This window comes from Solanum dulcamara, chromosome 10 (genome assembly GCF_947179165.1).
Source record: "Solanum dulcamara chromosome 10, daSolDulc1.2, whole genome shotgun sequence".
Lineage (NCBI taxonomy): Eukaryota > Viridiplantae > Streptophyta > Magnoliopsida > Solanales > Solanaceae > Solanum > Solanum dulcamara.
Window position 1 is genome coordinate 65,991,959 of NC_077246.1, and position 19,497 is coordinate 66,011,455.

General features: G+C 32.4%; 2 protein-coding genes across 4 annotated transcripts; both read left to right on the forward strand.

The window, feature by feature from the left end:
• The first annotated feature begins 4,614 nt into the window (after nt 1-4,614).
• LOC129870705 (probable DNA primase large subunit) lies at nt 4,615-14,104 on the forward strand. Of its 3 annotated transcripts, none has more exons than XR_008762119.1 (20): nt 4,616-4,845; nt 5,181-5,242; nt 5,318-5,421; nt 5,510-5,591; nt 5,677-5,736; nt 5,873-5,927; nt 6,015-6,034; nt 6,919-7,002; nt 7,089-7,153; nt 7,747-7,795; nt 7,882-7,929; nt 8,018-8,107; nt 8,275-8,334; nt 9,342-9,401; nt 9,731-9,805; nt 10,292-10,377; nt 12,976-13,069; nt 13,146-13,253; nt 13,396-13,609; nt 13,745-14,104. XR_008762119.1 is itself a non-coding variant. In XM_055945548.1 (20 exons), the coding sequence occupies exons 1-19, from the start codon at nt 4,710-4,712 to the stop codon at nt 13,589-13,591; spliced, it is 1,377 nt and encodes a 458-aa protein (XP_055801523.1). In that variant the 5' UTR covers nt 4,620-4,709; the 3' UTR covers nt 13,592-13,609; nt 13,745-14,104. The 3 variants fall into 3 exon arrangements, 2 of the variants coding, with proteins under 2 accessions (XP_055801524.1, XP_055801523.1); XM_055945548.1 differs by having other exon boundaries at nt 4,620-4,845; nt 13,553-13,609; XM_055945549.1 differs by lacking the exons at nt 13,146-13,253; nt 13,396-13,609; nt 13,745-14,104 and having other exon boundaries at nt 4,615-4,845; nt 10,285-10,377.
• Nucleotides 14,105-16,174: 2,070 nt separating this feature from the next.
• On the forward strand, nt 16,175-17,292 carry LOC129904916 (uncharacterized). The gene is made up of 2 exons (XM_055980331.1): nt 16,175-16,244; nt 16,629-17,292. Exon 2 carries the CDS (start codon nt 16,647-16,649, stop codon nt 17,199-17,201), a length of 555 nt encoding a protein of 184 aa, XP_055836306.1. The 5' UTR covers nt 16,175-16,244; nt 16,629-16,646; the 3' UTR covers nt 17,202-17,292.
• The last annotated feature ends 2,205 nt before the right edge of the window (nt 17,293-19,497 follow it).

Consider the following 19,497-nt stretch of genomic DNA (forward strand, 5'->3'; position numbering starts at 1 on the left):
GAATCAAGTTTTCCGCTAAATGGGATGGACTATATGTGGTACAAGAAATATACTCAAGTGGCGCTTTCAAACTGGTTGACTCAGAAGGATTGCGCATTGGCCCCATTAATGGAAAGTTCATAAATAGATACTATCCTTGAAGAAAAGAAATACACTCCTTAAGGTAAGAGCATAAAACTGCATGTTACTCCTGGCCCGTAAGAGTATAAACTGTGCACAACATAAAAAAAATGTCCGCTGGGTTGAAAATCTCGAAAGAGGCGATATAGGCAAAAGTTAGGACATAACAAAATTAAAAAATAAAAAAAATAAAAAATCACTCTTTTAGAACTATGTTATGACTTGATCCTCTTCACTGAGGTACGTAGGTGCTTGGAATTACATTCTGAGTTCAGTCGCATGAGTATCCAAAAAATACATAATCTCTCTTGACCCTCTTCGCCAAGGTCCATGGTGCTTAGAGTTACATCCTAAGTTTAGTCTCATAAGTTTAAAAGGAATGCTTTGAGTATCACAATGTTCTTATAGATTGTCATATATAATGTGTGAATTAGAGAAGGCGAATCAAGACAAAATTTGAATTGACTTCAAAGAAATATTCGTACGAATCCGTAAAGCTATTAGCTGTGATTATTGTACACAGTGTAGTTCTATGAATCTTCTTTTTGGCTTCTCTACGCTGATATATGAGTATTTTTAATAAGATCATGTGAATATGAATCTGTCAGCTTTCCTGCGTGTAAAGTCTTTGCCACAAATCATATAAAGTCTTTGCCTCAAATATTGTAAAGTCTTTGGCTTAGACTATGTGATGCTTTTGACTCAGATGGTATAAAATCTTTGCCACAAATCATATAAAGTCTTTGCCTCAGACGGTGTAAAGTCTTTGGCTTGGACTATGTGATGCCTTTGACTCAGATGGTGTAAAGTCTTCGTCAAAGATAATGTAAAATTATTGGCTCAAACAATGCAACAACTTTGACTCCAATAGAATAAAAGTTCATTGAATATGAAGTAATATTTTCACTTGCAAAAAAATGGCGTAAACAAAAAAAATGTACCTCGTATCTTGATGAACTCAAGAGTGTATGCAAAAAGGAGCATCAAAATTGTCAATGCCAATGATGAAAATAAATAAAAAGAGAGAGTCTATTTATAGACAAATAGTGATGGTGAGGGAGTCCTTCTTCCAAAGTAACTATAATTACTTTTTGGGTTAGGACTCTAGTGAAATGGTATAAATTTATTCTCTCCAAATTTTAATTGATTGTGAAATTGTGAAAATTTGGGCTATCCGTATTCTAAAATGAGTGTGTCCTTTCTAAATTCTAATTGTATTTATAATAGGATAGAGATCAGCAAAATAAAGGGTAGACATTTGCTAAAAAAAACAACGGCCTAAACAAAAACAAAAAAAAACAAGGAACTATGTTTCATTCTTCCAAAAGTCATTTACAACATCACCGGGAGTACATATGTATAATGATGTGATGGTGTCAGTAAAATAAAATAAAAAAAAATATACCTCGTATCTTGATGAACTCAAGAGTGTATGCAAAAAGGAGAATCAAAATTGTCAAGCCAATGATGAAATAAATAAAAGGAGAGAGTCTATTTATAGACAAATAGGTGATGGTGAGGGAGTCCTTCTCCCAAAGTAACTATAATTACTTTTTTGGTTAGGACTCTAGTAGAATGATACAAATTTATTCTCTCCAAATCCTAATTGGATTCTCATTATTTACTCCAACTATGTCACTATAATTGGAGGAACGTATTAATTTAATATGTTCATGGTGCATATTAAATTGCACGACATACTATTATCGTTTAGTTAATACTTCAAGCCTAGTCTTTGTATAAAATACTTCGACAAGACTTGAAGTAGGGGGCATTTGTAAACATTAGAATTATATTAGATTTAAATTCATAAATTAATTTAGACTATATTAAATTCAAGAAAATAGTTCAAATGATGTGGCAATCCAAGTCAAATAAATGATCCACTAAAAGCACACCATGTATCAAAGTTATGTGGCAATCCAAGTCAATTTAAATGAGCCACTAAAATCACACCACGTGTCAAAGTTATATGGCAATCCAAGTCAAATTAAATGAGCCATTAGAATCATGTCATTTGCCAAAATTATGTGGCAATCCAAGTTAAATTAAACAAGCCACTAAAACCATGACACGTGTCGAGGTTAAATGACAATCTAAGTCAAATTAAATGAGCCACTAGAATAATGTCACGTGTATATGTGACATGTTCTGACCAATCAAATTAAAGTTCTTCACCAAAGAATTTTGATTGGTCAGTTCAAACCAACCAATCAAATAACACCCTCATACCACTCCCTACAACTATAAATAGGGGTCCTCATTATTCTCAAAGGAGGGGGGGTTCAAGAACAAGAAGTAAGAAGAGAGCTTGTGGATCAAAGGCCGCAAATTCTCTACAAAGCCACAAAGTTCAAGTAATCAAATTCAAGTTCAAGTTCAAGATCAAGAACGAAGGAAACTGTCAAAAAGTTTGAGATCAAGTTACTTGTTCATACTTATTATTCGTCATAACCGTACAAGTATTCGTGACGAGTAATTCAAATTCAAATTTGAAGACAAAGATTCAAGATAAAGTTATTCAAGTCCTTGAATCTAAATCAAATTCAAGTTCAACATATTCCATATTATTTGAAGAATCCGAGAATTATCATAGAGATTGTAACACGCAGTACATTTTGAAATCAAATATTACACTTTGATACTCCAATTTTTCGGTCTTGATTATTTATTTTTCTCGGCTCAAAAATTTATTATTTATAATTATAGGGGGAAAACCAAAAAAGAGAAAAAGAATATATAAATGGTGGCCATAGAAAAGGTGCTAACATTTCTATATTCAGTTTTATATAGATATATAGATTCTCCTCATAATTTTTTTCATTTATATTCTATACTACCTCAAAGCATGAACTTACTAACTTTAATGATAAATTACTTTAATACCCCCTCCCAACTAAAACACTCAATTTAATATATCTTTTATATTTTATATTTATATTTATTTATTTATTTATATTATATTAAAAATAGACACCTTTTCATATTGAAGGGTTGTGACTTTTCCAAATTGTTGCCACTTTTTTGAAGAGTTGTGACTTTTCCAAAGGGTTATGACTTTTTCGAAGAGTTGCGATTTTTTCAAAGACTTTGACTTTTCCGAAGGATTGTGACTTTTCTGATAAGATATAATAAACTCTTGTTCATACTTCCATTTATTGGCTATGTATAGATGATTTCCTCTCATTTTAAAGCTATAAATTTTCTAAGTTTTTTACTCTTCCTCTTCTTCCTAAAAATCCTCAAATGTGATTTGTAGTCGTTAAGTGAGTTAGAAATTCAACGGAATATGAGATATCACACAACTAAAGTTTGGTAAACAAATTGTACCAATCATAATCTCTAAGCACACTAGGCTGCAAACATGTTAAAAAGATTAGCATTGTGAAAAGGATAAGGTGTTATTTAATTTCATGTATTTGAAAGTTGTTAAGTTAGTTTTGTCTCTAATTTTTGGTATGTTTTTTCAGGAGAATGCTAATAATTTCTTTTACCAAAATGTATTCTCTACATAAGTTAATTGCATTTGTTTTCTCTTCTTTATTAACTTGCTATCCTAATAATATTTTGATTCACTCTTTTTTGAACTATTCATGGATTCACTCAAACGTGATTTCTGTGTATTCATCCACTCACTATTCCGATCCAACGATATTAGAAGAAGGTATTAAAATAAACTTTTTTTTCTCCCCAAATTCTGATTTCACCTCAAAAAATAAAGGATATTCTCACGTTCATAATTTGTAAATAATTTTTAGAAGTTAATGTTTTGCGATGACAATAAATATCAGTCTAATAGATTGATCATTCATCAATTCGTTCTTGTATTTTTCTCCTACAGTTCTCATCACATACCAGTTCAATATTATTTATATCATTTTAAAACATTAAAAGTAATTAACATCAGTGGCGGACCCAGAATTTTCGTTCAAGGGGTTCGAAAAAAATATGCTAATAATGTTGATAAATTAACGGGTTAGTTTAGATATAATCGGGTCGGATCATATATGAGCGAGCTTAAATTCAATAATTTTTAACTAAATTAAATAATTTTATTAAAAAATCTATTGAATATGTAATAATATAGACTTGGACATTAATTTTTTGATTGTAATATTACTATATATAATTTAATAATTTAACGAAACCAAATTTACAATATAAAGCTATTTGAAAAAGTTGTCAGACTAATTTAAAAAAAATATGAGAAAGATCAAAAATAACAATAAAAATCCCTCAACTGAGATTTGATCTCAGTTATTGTGGGTGGATCTTTACGCTCTTAACCACTGCACTACGTAATAATTAGTATATATACACAAATCACAAATTTAATTCTCTATATACAGTATAATTTTTCAAGTGAACCCCTACGGTTCTATGTGGATCCGCTCTTGATTAGCATGAGATACACGTGCAAAAACTAGTTTCTCTTTAAAAAACACTAATGTGGCTACTTATGGATAGTGAATGGGCCCGGCCCGAAACTGGAGGGAAATGTTTCCCGCCATTTTGTACTTGATCCATTTACTCATACAGTTATATTCATACAGCGTTTGTGTTGAATCGTGAAATTGATAGGCGAAACGATGGAAGCTGTACGGTCTCAGAGGAAATCTTCGGTGTCCAACGGCGTCGTTTCAACTCTCCCTCTCTATCGCTCTGCCCCTCCTCTTGAAGTCCGTCTTGACGATTTCGAGCTTTACGCCATCGATCGCCTACGAGGTAGTAAAACTAAAAAAGTGTAATTTGTTATCCACAGATCTGTTACTTGTCCGACTTGTAACGATGTGCCTTTTGTAGCTAAATTCCATTACAATTTTTTACATATTTTTATGAACCGCGAAATAGTTCGTCAGGTTGATGCTTTCTAATTCCTAATTTCTGTTATATTTTCAATATTTTGTATAAAAATCACTTCATTTTTTCTCAAGTTGCGTTCAGTTTATGTGACTGATGCTCATAATCTTTTGATAACCTTATTTTATTTGTAAATTTCATTTGACCCGTGTTTATCTAGTACTGTTTATTGTTCACTGATTATTATTTATTCAATCTAGTTCTTAAAGGAATTTCGGATGCTTTGTCTAGAGGAAAGAAGCCGGATGAGATGGAGAGATTGGTAACTCAATTTTAGTAGAGTAGTATATTTTATTTCTTCCTACATTTGGATTGATTTTAGTGGTTTCAAAATTAGGTGTTGGATCTGTGGAAAACAAATATGAGGCAACAAGATTCCTCTGAGGTTGTTAATAAGGACATAATTTCACATTTTGTCTTGCGACTTGTTTATTGCAGGACGTGAGTAAATCTTCTTGACTTTTCTATTTTCGAGTTTCTCTATAATTCTAAGAAAGGATTGCTTAATATATATAACTTAATCTTTTAGGGAGGAGTTAAGAAAATGGTTTCTTTCAATCGAAACTACATTATTTCGTTACCGTTTCCGGGATGAAGCTCCTGAAATTCAGGTTTGATATAGTAACTGGCACATTTTCTTTTCCTCTCAGAACATCTTTATGCTTATTGTTTGTGATATAATAAATTTGGACGCAGAGGTTGCTAATGACAGAGTTTGATCTTCCATACAAAGCTGTGAGCAATGCTGAATATGAGGTAAATGCGCTACAAGTCATATTTTTTTCAAGTTTTTGTTCTCTTAACACCAGTACATTTAAGTTTTTACTTTTTGGTGATTTGATGAATCTTTTGGAGATAAGATTTTTCTTTACGGCTTTCTTTTCTGATGCAGAGTGTGAAGGACAAATTGAACCAAGTAGCACGCGCAATAGGACAACCTATTACAAGTAGTATTACTCTTTTGCAATTCCAATTGTGAACTTCTATTTTGACACTATTTAAGGCATTAACTTCATGATTATGATTATTTTCAGCTGATGCCATCTTTTACAAGGTATGCTCTTGACTTTTGCAATGCTTAACCCCCCCTCCCCCCATAAAAGAAAATGGCAGTAATAAAGGAGCTAATATGTTTCTTGGACTCTTCAAAAAAAATTCTGCTGCACCCAAGTAGATCCGATACGATTTGGGTGTGGGATCCGCAAAGGATTTGGTCAATTCATTTTGGGTACTTTGGCTACATCTATGACCAAGAAATATAGATTGATCGGGTATTTGGTTTATTTTTGAGTTTGTGGCATGTATTCATATATAGTATGAACACTTTGCTATACATGAGATATCTTATGAATAAATTATTACGTATTTATACATGGGATGTCTTATGAATGAAATAGTAGGTACTTATACATGAGATATCTTATGAATAAAATATTAGGTATTTGTAAAGTATAAATTGATTAGTTTTAGTTCAACAACTTTAATTAATCAGATGTATATGTATAAATGTCATAATACCCATTTATTCACCGCACCCCGATATCCTTATGCACTTCGAGATCCATACCTCTGAATCCTAAGTTCTATGTAATGAAGAATGTAACCTCTAGTTATGCACCAGTATACCTGTATGCCTAATAGCTACATGTGTATGAATCGACAGATTAAGTTGCTTAAGAGACTTCATTGGTTTGACCAGCAAGCTTGTTGGGAATTGTAAGAAAGAAAAGTGGCTATGATTTTGAGTGTAGACCTCTTGGTGTGGCTGAACATTTTTCATGATTGGCTCAGTATGAACTTAAAGATAGGTTTTCAATTCTATTACGCTAGGAAAATAAAGTGGCAAAAGGGACTCTGTTTATCTTGTTTGAATGAGATTTTGCTTTGGGAGGTTCTGGTTGAGTTTTCTCTTATATATTTTGGTTTTAATAACTCAAGGTTCCATTTGAGGAGGTGCCAGAGCTTGTGGCAGGTCGACGAGTATTTATTCAGAAAGGGAATGCATATATTGCCATGAATCAGGTAATTCATTGTATTTTTATGGAAGCATCCAAATGAATATGTTAATATCAATATACCAATTGCTGTGACGTAGCTTATTCTTGCAGGTGGTTTCACTAGTTGTCACGCAGTTCCGAAGTCATCTTTCGAAAGCACTAGTGCTGACAAACAGGTTGGTCGCCCCATTTTTTGCTCTTCATGAAAAGACGAGCATACCCTTTATTAGATAAGCAACATTTTAAAACTTATGATAACAATTATTGGAAGTAACTTATCTTATTTTTCACTATTTTAAACTTTGTTTCAAGCCTATTGCTTGTCCTAAAAATGAAATTATCCTTTCCGGAACTTGATTCTTAATGAGTGCAGTGCCACAAATTAGTTGAGCATGTCACATTAGAAACTGGATTGCTGAACAAATCCATTCAGCTTTTCATCCAATAATGTACGATATATCAGACAACAAAGAGAATTGATTCGTTTACTGCTTTATTTGTAAGCCTCTAATCATTAGCATGTGCATTTCCACTTTGTGCGTCAGATTTCTCATTTTCTCTTGCTTTTCTTGAATCTTAGTTGATGGTTTAGACAGACCACACTTGTCATCGGTCAGATTGCTTCTATATCCGGAACTCATTAAGCTGACTATGTGTTGTCGAGTTCATCTAGCATATTGCTTTGGGAGTTTCATCTATTTACTCTTTTAAAAGTTAAAGGATAGGTTCCATCCTTAGATTTTTAGAAGTTTCAGTTTATTGATTTCAGAAAATGGACCTCGATGATCAGAGAACAGGAGAAGGACCGTTTGGTTCCTGTGAGTATTGAGCTAGTTTTGAAGTTGCACTCAAAAATTGTTTATGTTCCTTACTGTATAAACCTAACTCCCCTTCAATATTTTAGATTATTGAAGCCTTATCCACAAGTTACCTGGGTCCTGATTATAGCCAGGTGATTTAGAGCTACTTTATTATCATCTACTTCCTGCAGTTGCAATGTTCTTGTTGTGTTTGCTTGACTAATCCAACCTTTGTTTCAGCCGAGAGAACATGCAGAAATATCACTTAAAGACATTGATCAGATTGCTAAGAGTTCATTCCCTCTATGTATGCGTCATCTTTTCGAAAAGGTTAAAAGTTGGTCAAGAAACTAAGTTCATTAACATCCTATGTTCCTTTTAGGGTTTACTGTCATAGTTCCTCTTATTAGTTGTACTTTTAAGCAGTTATGATGTTTTGGTACTGCACTTTCTTTTCTAAAAAGTTCGTCTTCACCACGGTTTGTGATTTATTGCAGCTACGAGAGGATCATCATCTGAAGCATGGAGGGAGGATGCAGCTTGGTCTATTTCTCAAGGTTACATTATCAGGGTTGATGAGGATTTTGCCTAATAAATTTGAACTATCTTTTTTAGGATGTGATACCAGGATTAATGGGAACTTTGTTGCTCCGATCACTTCCATATTTTATGCTGCTGTATAGCAATCCATTATCATCATTTTCGTTTTTGATTTACATCAAAATAAATTACAAACTTTCCTTCTCCCAGGTGATTCATCTATGTTGAATCATATTCATGCAGTCGATCCTCTCCCTTTTTTGGTTTGGGGAAGGGGGGTTGGGGCTATTTATGACTATATTATTGCTTTTCAATTGTTGATCCAAAAAGGAAGTTCAATACAACTGAATTTAGAAATTTTCTGCAAATAGTAATGCTCCAATATATGTTATTTTTTATCGAACATCATGCGCTAGCTATTGCACATGGCATAAAAGAAAATGGATGATTAATAATTTGATAAACATACAAACTATGCATTCAAGAATTCTGGTCAAATATATGCCTTTCAGAGAGAAAAATGCGAAGAATAAAAAACAAAAGGATTGATAAAAGCTAGAAGGTGGACAATGAAATGGTTCTGGATGAGGTTAAGAAGTAATTGCTTTTAAAAATAGAAAATAGGCTATAAGTGATATAGAACAATTTTTATCCTACAGTTTTGATCATTTGAGAAAGAAAGTAAGTTAAAAGGAAAAAGAAATGGTTCTGGATGAGGTTAAGAAGTAATTGCTTTTAAAAATAGAAAATAGGCTAAGTGATATAGAACAATTTTTATCCTACAGTTTTGATCATTCGAGAAAGAAAGTAAGTTAAAAGGAAAAAAAAGAAGAGATTACTAAAGTTTTCTTTTGTTCTGTTAGGGCTCTCTTCTTGTCAATAATTTGTTTAGAGTTACAGATTCTTTGGTTGAAGCGCGTGGATATCCACAGGAACATAAATATTAGTTTTTCTCTCAACTAGCAATTGTAAGAATCAATTCTTCACTGTTCATTCTTTGATAGTGTTTTTGCTTGATTTGTAGTGTGTTGGATTGAAGTTGGATGATGCCCTTGCATTCTGGAGAGCTGAGTTCTCCCGAAAAGTAAGCAGTATTTAGTGCTCTATGTATTATTTTTCTACACATTGCTAGTTTTTTCTTCTGTAGAATGTAATGTACTGAACATGTCCAAAAATGAGCAAGCTATTACAGGCAAGAAGTACTGTGGAGAAGAGTTGTCCTCAGTTTTCCTTGTACAAGCTAAATTTGTAGCTTAGCTAGAAATAGGTTTACCATTATGGATAAGGAGAGAATAGACTGTGAACAAACAATAAGAAAGGTTGTCAGATAATATGGCTTGCACCTTCTGAAGATGGTGGTCTCAGATGTGTTCAATTTCTCTGGAAAATCAAGTGCAGAATTTTTTCTTGTAGGTTGGTGCTGAAAGATTTGATAAAGAATATGCATACAGCATAAGACACAATTACGGGAAAGAAGGAAAGAGAACGGTAAGTAACTTGTTTGAAGTTGCATTGTGGAATATGTAGAGTTTGTGAGAACATCTATGCATTTTGTACTCCATAGTTGTGAGGGAACATTCTATTCTGTATTATAAGTGAGAAGTACCTTGAGAAAAAACAAATGCAACACACAAAAAAGAGCTCTAATGTCTGAAACAACCGAGAGAAGAAATACAACGAGAACAAATTCTTCTAGTTCTGGATATCAGCTTTCATTTTTGTTCTCTCTTTTAGGTAGGAAAAACCAGAGGAAATGGCTTTTGTCCTTCTTTTTACGATTTCTCTATTCCTTTGAATGCCCATGAGTAAGCATAGAATATTGGAATAGTTTCAGGATTCTGCTGATACATAAAAAGAGTGAAAAGAAGAGAAATTATTTCTACATCTTGTGCTATATTTTTTTTGGTTGAGATTTGCATTCTTTTCTCCCTTTGATTTCTCAACAACCCGTATTGCTTTCTTGCAAGAGTGCAGGATTACACACCTTATTCTTGTCAAAAGATTATATCATCAGCTCCTGGAGTAGGAGATCACCATGGCTGTCCATATCGTCATTTCAGGTCATACTGATCTTGTGTCGCATTTGATCTTGTTCACTGAAGTGAGCAATTGTTGCTTTTATACAACATGAGATGATCATCCCCCATGCTTATTCCTGAAGCTATTAGACAAAGTATCTTTCCAAACAATATGTAATTGCTGCTTTCTTCTTTTACTGAGTGACTTTTCACGTGGTTGCTTCCATCTGCATGATATGTAGGCTGTAGCAGGTTCTTGTTGCAACATGTATGAGAAAATGAGATCTTGCAGGATTTGTCATTGATTAAGCACAAGTTCTCATTATCCTGCAATTTGCTAACAAATTTTTTGGACATCTAAGTTTTTAGGAAGTTGTATGGCATTAATGCATAGTTGTAAGTTTCTAGGAAGTCCCATTCCTACCAAAAGATAAAGAAAAAGATAAAGAAAAAAGAGTGAAAAAACCCAGTGTATCATCTATGCAACCTAGTTGATAGTTCTGGGAGCGAGCATTTTGCTTGAATGGTTGGCCTTGCTGGTGCGAGTTTGGATTATTCTTGCTTGTGTGCTTCAGATACTGAATGCCAAAAGGAAAAAGAAAAGCAATTAAATCCTTAATACATGCAAAGGAGAATTGCAACCATACAGGAAGCTCAAGAGAGTAATACATATCAAGGTTTAGAAAAGGTTAAATATCCCAGTTCCGTTACCTATCCACAAGAAAAGAAAAAAATCCCATCTCCTTGATTAGATACGACATTCTTGATTCCTGTATAGTTAATTCCTTTGAGTGTTGAAGTCTTATGGAGGATGGGCACCATGTTCTTTATCTTGAACATGAGAACTACATCATAGAAGATAACTCTTTTTATAGTTATGTTAGTGCAAGCTATTGGTTGTCGACCATAAATATTTGCCTAAGGGGTCGTATGGTAGAGTGCATTAAAAAAAATAATGCATACATTAACTATGTATTACTAGTATGTTGTTTAGTACACTTTTCATCCTATGTAAACATTAGTTATACACTCTATTTGGTATTAAGGTGTATATAACTAATACATGAAAATTCATGGTATTAGTAGTGCAAGGGGTTTAATGCATGCATTAGCATGATTAAAGACACCATTGCCCCTCAAAACCTTTTTGCACATCCTTTCCACCATATTTGTGGAGGGTATTTTTGTAAAAAAATATTTTTTTATTAGAAAGTATGAAATGCATGTTATTTTTAATACACCAAACCAAACACTGCATAAGAAATAATCTCAGCATAACTAATACAAGCATTACTAATGTCAGCATTACTAATACACCATATTCAATAGTATTCTTATACACCCTACCAAACGACTTCTAAGTGTTTTGTTGAAGCGTGTGATCATCTCATTTAAAAGCTTAAGTTGTTGGAGAGAGCACAATTTTATTTACTTAATTATATTCTCAACATGCCCTTGACCTATGTGGGTTAGGCATGTGGAATTTTTTTTGGTAATGGGCGCAATGAGAATCAAACCTAGGACTTTTGCCTGCTCTAATACCATGATAAGAAAATAGACATTGGGTCTAACTCAATTTCAAAAGCTAACTTATGAGGTGAGGACTACTCAAGACCTTATACGGAGACCAGGTATCCATCCCTCCACCAATATGGGACTCAACATCCCCTCCCGCCAACTGGAGCGTGAACAATATAATATGGGGTGCCTAGCATCGGATAAACCAAGAAATATGATGAGTCTGACACTGATACCATGTCGAAGTGTGTGATCATTTCATGTAAAAGCTTAAGCTGTTAGAGAAAACATACTTTTATTTACTTAATTCTATTCTCAACACTTACCATGCAAGACATTATTGTCTGTCAGTTCTATTATCTATTTATTAACTTTTCGTCTTGTTGGATTGGGATCCTTGTGTATCAATGTGTTAATCATAGGTATGAAGGTCAACACTCAATAGTCACAACTTTTTTCGCTACACAAACTTGCACTTAATTCCTAGATAATACTATGTGTCTTACTTGGATATTCAGTGTTGGCCTTAGAAGTGTCATATCACGGTTTTCACCAAATTCCCTTTTATCTTTAATCTCTTTGATTTTTGTTTGTTACTTTTTTTCCCTCTAATTCCTTTATGAGATTCCATGCTTTTCTTTTTTAGTAACATATTCACAGTTATCTTTTGAACTCGTAGTTATATGCATGAACGGAAAGATGATATAAGTTGCCTGCCTTTAATTATTACTTTTTCTTTTTGCATGTTGAACCATCAAACAAGACTATTTATGACTGTATAGTCACTGTGTTATTCTGTCGAGGATGGAAACTGAAGTTGATTAGTAAGGAAGAGTAAAAAGTAATTTGATTGTGATATTAGCTTCACATTGTTCTATGTTTCAAAGATTGAACTAGTAAAAGAATGTAAAAGAAACAGAAGAGGTGCCTTTCACATTATGTGATGACCTATTGTTTTCTCTATATGATGATAGATACTATATCAATTAGCTTATACCTAGGTAGTAAACTAGTAGGTACTCAGATTTTAGACAAATGTGTTGGAAAAGATTGCTCCATTTCTCGTCATCTAACATTTGGTCTCAATTTTCCCTTATTTGCTTGCCAAATTTGCTTCAACAGTGAGGAGAATCTGAGAGCTGCCCTGACCAGGATGAGAGTAGGCAATCGAGCACTGGAGGATGTGTTGGACAAAGTCCGAAATAGACATTATCAGGTTAGTGTATAATTTTATGAATTATCACTGCCTTGTGTCATCTTATTTCATATGTTGTGATTGTAAAATTGTGCAGTTGGCATGCACTTTGACCTTTGAAGCTGTTCACGGCTCATCTTGTGATGCCGGGGTTAACCATCCAAATCAGTACTACAATGACAGTCAGAAGATCTTGGAATCACAGGTAAGTTCTTGGTGGAGTAATACTAAGATGGTTTGTAAAGTATCTCTTTGTCATTGTGAATTTGCGATTATGGATTTGGTGGTATAATTTATCATGTGCTGTGATCAAATATTTTTTCCTTTGTTTCCATTACCTGCTGTAGGGCTATGATGCTGAATGCCATTTGATGTTGGAGAAATGCTTCTTTATTATTTGACCAACTTTTCAATATTCTGGCCCTTTCAGTGGGCACGTGGCTTTCCAGATTTCGAAATCATGTCTTAATATGTATCTTCTTTTCGTGGTTAATCTACTTTCAGAATAGTTCCAGCAACCCACAAGGAACAACAGCAATATAGATGTGTTGCCTCCCTTATGTGAGTCTTCTCTATCATGAAATTCTGTAGCATTCTACTATATTTTCTTGTTTCCACACTTGTTTATTTATTTATTTTCCTTGCATGAACATCCCATGTATTTCTACACTAATACTAGAGTTAATGAAACTGCAGTGGAAGATCTGGTTGACTCACACCTGCAAGAATCCAAAGAGACCATGCAGGACCAAGTATAAAGAAGAGCTGATGCCTTTTCTGTCCAAAGAACGTAGAAAGAGAAGGCAGTTGAATCACCGGATACAGTTTTTCGATGCTATCCCATCGTTTTAAAGCATTAGTGGTATGCGTAGACTGCAAGTCTGTAACTTTTATTAACCTCAACCCTGTTCAAATCTAGATCTATATATATAATGCTAGACTGAGCAAGGTGATGTGACATTCTCTCTGGCCTTTCTTACTTCTCTACTCAGAAGATTTGCGGAAAAAAAGTTGTCTTTTATCCCCCTCTTTATTAATATGTAATAGTTAAGTATATGTGTTTTTCCATGTGTTAATTAATAATAATGTATATTTAAAAAAGATAATATAGTGTACGCTTATGTTATATTATTAAGTAAATATGTAAAAAATAATGTAAATTTTTAAAGATAAAAAGTGTTTTAAAAGAGGAATATAATAATTTACCATTGTCATACTAAATGTAGTGAATAAATTTTCCTCTAATAAAAAGAATTATGATAAAGCATAAGATGATAATCTGAATTTGTGACGAAAGAAAATTGAAAGTCATCTACTAAAGGTTTTATATTATATGAAAATACAAAAAGTGATATACTTATCTTAGATTTAATTCCTTTATACTTATCTTTCATAAATAATCGTGCCATATAAAATTAATATTGAAGAATAACGTTTTAAAAATAATTGGAACTTAAAAACAACAGAATATAAAAGAAAATATTATTATTTGCCATCTTTTTTGAATATTGTCTAATAATAAATAACTTAAGAATATATAAAATAGATACATGTTGATAAGAGAAAATCTTGAAACTTTTAATATATTTTTGAACGCCTTAATTATTAATTCTTCTCAATACTTTTATCATATATTTTTCTCTTACAATATATTTTACTCTTATCATATATTTTAGATTTTTTTCTTAATTTTAAAAAAATATTATAAAGATAATTAAATAACAAATTAAAGAAATTAATAAATTACAATTTATCTATTGTATAATTTTTTAATAAATGGCAAAAAATTTAATCTAACATTTTAAAGAACTTTTATGCTTTTAATATGATATATATGTATTTATGATAGAAGTTATACGTTAAGAGTCTTTATGGTAGAAATTACACATTGGTAGTAATGTAGTATGTATTTATTTATGGTGGCAAACCAAACGGCAATTGGTAAGCGTAACTGTGGGCTCTTCTCTTTAAAGAATTTGAGTGACTATTTTGATTTGTATGAATAGAAAAGGGTTACAATACTTAAACTATGAAAAATGAATTAAAATGTCCATTAATATTTGGTTGACAAATATCCCAAAAATGCCTAAATTAGTAATTCATCATTAATTTTCATTTAGATAATGATATTTAAAAAAAATTAAAATAAGAAATATTTTTGAATTGAAAAACGATAAGTATTTGTTGATATAATTTTTGATTTTAAGGTTTAAGATATAATAATCATAATGTCATAAAAAATGAAAATTTATTATATTGATTCAAATCATAGAATATCATTAAAAATATCGTTGATGGAATTATTGTTGATCTTTTTTCATTTTATGTTTAAAATCAACGAATATATAGCAAATATGTGTCCGACTTCAATTTGGAAAAAAATTATCAAGGAATAATAATATTTTCTAGTTTATTAGAATTTTTTTATTGTATTTAAATGAAAATTATTGATGAGATTATTATGATATAGATATAACATTATGATGCAAGTACTCCATCCGTCTCATATTAGATGAGCATCTTACTAAAAATGTTTGTCCCATATTACTTGATCACTTACTAAATCAAGATAGTATTGGTTAAATTTTTTCTATTTTACCCCTAGAATTTCTAATACTAGCTATTTCTATACTCTATGTATATTGCATTGATATAAATAAAGGGTAAGATGATAAAGTCTTCCAATGTATTAATGATTTCTTATGTAAAGTTGAAAGTGCACATCTAATATGGGACGGAGGAAGTATGTTATTATGTTATTATTTGCATTATAGGTATTGCTACGCTTGAGATCCTAATTGTCATATATATAAAAATATTTTAATAATAAAACAAAAATTAAAAAAAATGTCTCTAATCTAAAATGCCATTAGAAAATGACTATTTAATCATAAAAACAAATGGAAGTTTAACCATATATATATGGCCCAATAATACTTTGTTAAAGGAATTTTTACATAAGTGATATATTTTATTTTATTAATTACCCTTTTAAATGCTACTTTATTTTTATTACCGTATATGGCATATGTTTAACTTTAATAGCCCTTTTCATTAAAGTTGTCTATTTGCCTAGGGTATAGCGACTCTTCCTCTCCCAAAATTCTTTTTGATCGATATCTTCCCCATTGGATGCAAGATCTTCGGGTTCTTCAGTTGTGATACTTTCTTCCACATTATTTTCCACATTTTTGAGGTGATGTTACTTGTTCGTTTTGGTGTTTTTTGCTTAGCTTGAAAAGGCTTCTTCTCCATATTTTTAGTGTTGAATTTTTTTCTATTTCTTCAACTCTCTTCAATTTTTGAGGTGATATTACTTGTTCGTTTTTTATGTTGTTTTCTCTGATTTATTGTGTTTCCTCTCCAATTTTATTGTTGAATTTGTTTTCTGTTACTTCGAGGTTTCTTCGATTTTTAGGTGATGTTAATTATTTGATTTTGGTGTTGTTTGCTGTGTTTTCTTTTCTCCGATTCAAAATATGTTCTTTATGTTGTTCAAAATTCTTGCATTTATTATAGTTTTCTATTTTTAAACTATTTTCTCTGTTTTGATGTTGGTGTTGTTTTTTGTGGGTTGCAGGAATTCAAATTTTCTGCGATGAATGAGACATTAACACCTAGGAGAAGTCCTAAGATTCAAAAACCTCATTCAACTGAGGGTTCAAGCTTAATTCAATCAGTCATTGTTGTTAATACAGGTCAGAAAACCCCTGTTATGAAAACAAGAACACAAGGTCTAAGTAACATTAGTCCTGTTAATGTTGGTTATAGTACTTCTCTGCTGTTTGGCACTGAGTTGAATGCAGATATCCCATCATTCAATTTAGGGATTTCTCAAGAAGACCCTGCCCTTGTCAAACCTACAAATAACTTAGAACCTGACCTAATAAAGAACAGTGATATCAAACCTCCAGATAACTTGCAACCTGACACAGGGAATAACACTGAAGCTAAACGTCAGCCAAAGAAAAAATCAATTGCGAAAAAACGTGTTGGATTTGCACATTTGAACTCTAAAAAGAGAAAAGTAGATGTTAACACAAAACAAAAAGAAATCATTGATGATGACGATGACGATTTTGTGGATGAGGTACCTATTCGAAGGTCAACGTCTAAGGTTAAATTTGGCAAGAAGAAACATAAGAGGAACTGACTTTCAAAAAATGACACCACTGTGGATGACTTTGACAAGGTTTAGTCTAATGTTTTCTGTTTAAGTATGTAATTGTTTTTACAGTCCTTATAGTTGCCATTTATAGACATGCATATTTTAATTTCAATGTAGAATCGAAAGTTTTGAAAGTTGGCTTCTGAAAATTATTCAACTGGTCACTGAAAGGTGTATACAAACTATGAGGTGATTGATGTAATCAAAGCTAAGTTGTCTGCTACCCAGTTTGAATCTTTTCGAAGTATATGTTTTGGGTATTTTATTGATCTTTCGAAAGTGAACACGCAATTACAACTTGTTCACTGTTTAATGAACATGGAGTTAAATCTAACCCCAAATGATGTTTTTGCTATTGAAGTAAATGGAGAGAAGCTATTTTTTGACTTAAGAGAATTTTGTATTATTTCTGGCTTAAGATGTGGTTGTGATAGCGACATTTCGTATGATCCCGAAGGTCCATTAGAGTTCATGATGATGTACTTTGCAAGAGAAGTAGTTATTGAAAAAAGACATGTTAGAAGCATTTTTCACAATATCTGTGGCGTGATAATCCTGATGCTGTTAAATTTATTTTTTTGTTATAAAATAAACTAAATTCAGCAAAATAAGGCGGAGAGAATAAGAGAGGAGAAAGGAGAAAACAAAGGATTTGCCGTATGTGTTTTTTTGCTTCTGTTAAATTTGTACCTGCATCTCTTTACATTGCATCTTTGGGCTATATTTATAGCCAAAGAAATAATTAAAGAAACAAGTGGAGAAATTAATCAAATGGCACTAGCTCCACTTTACAATAAAGAAAATTATCAAGTGGAAAACCACTTGCCTGTTAACACTCTCTCTTGGATGTCCACGTGAAATGTGTCTCGTTAAAATCGTACTAGAAAAAAAATCAGTGGGAAAAAGCCTAGTGAAGAAAAAAGAGTACACATATCTGGTAATACGCCCTGAGTGCTGCCTCATTAAAAACCTTACCAGGAAAACCCAATGGGACAAAACCTTGGTTAAGGGAAAAAGAGTGCAACGCGTATTTTACTCCCCCTGATGAAAACTTCATTTGATATTTTGGAGACGGCGCATTCCAATCTTGTATCTTAGCTTCTCAAAAGTTGATATTGGTAATTCCTTTGTGAATAAATCTGCAAGATTATCACTTGAACGAACTTGTTGTACATCAATATCACCATTCTTCTGAAGATCATGTGTGAAGAATAATTTTGGTGAAATATATTTCGTTTTGTCTCCTTTTATGCAGCCACCTTTTAATTGAGCTATGCACGTGGCATTGTCTTCGAATATAACTGTGGGTATTTTAACATTATTTTTCAGGCCGCATATTTCTTTGATGAACTGTATCATCGATCTCAATTACACACATTCTCTACTTGCTTCATGAATTGCCATTATTTTATCATGATTTGAAGAAGTAGCACCAATAAATTGCTTTGTAGATCGCCATGATATAACAGTTCCTCTGTGTGTAAATAGATAGCCTGTCTGAGATCGAGCTTTATGTGGGTCTGATAAATAACTTGCATCTGCATAACCAATAAGGTCTGCACAACCTTTGTTAGTATAAAACAAACACATATCAATAGTACCCTTCACGTATTGCAAAATATATTTGATACCGTTCCAATGCCTTCGCGTTGGGGATGAACTATACCTTGCTAGCAAATTAACAGAAAATGTTATATCAGGCCTAGTTGCGTTAGCAAGATACATAAGTGCACCTATAACACTGAGATATGGTACTTCAGGACCAAGAATTTTTCATCCTCTTCTAGAGGTCGAAATGGATCTTTTTCCACTTCAAGAGATCGAACAACCATTTGAGTACTTAATGGATGTGCTTTGTCCATGTAAAATCATTTTAAGATTTTTTCTCAGTGTAGGCAGATTGATGGACAAAGACCTTGTCTGCTAAATGTTCAATTTGCAGACCTAAACAAAGTTTTGTCTTTCCAAGGTCTTTCATCTCAACTTCTTTCTTTAGATATTCAATTGCCTTTTGGACCTCTTCAGGGGTTCCAATGAGATTTATGTCATCAACATAAACGGCGAGTATAACAAACTCTGATTTCGTTTTCTTAATAAAAACACATGGAAAAATGACATCATTTATATAGCCTTCATTTATTAAGTATTCACTAAGTCAATTATACCACATGCGCTCTGATTGTTTCAGATCATATATTGATCTTTGCAGTTTTATTGAGTACATCTCCCGAGACTTATTACATATTGCAGGCAATTTTAATCCTTTTGGGATTTTAAAGTA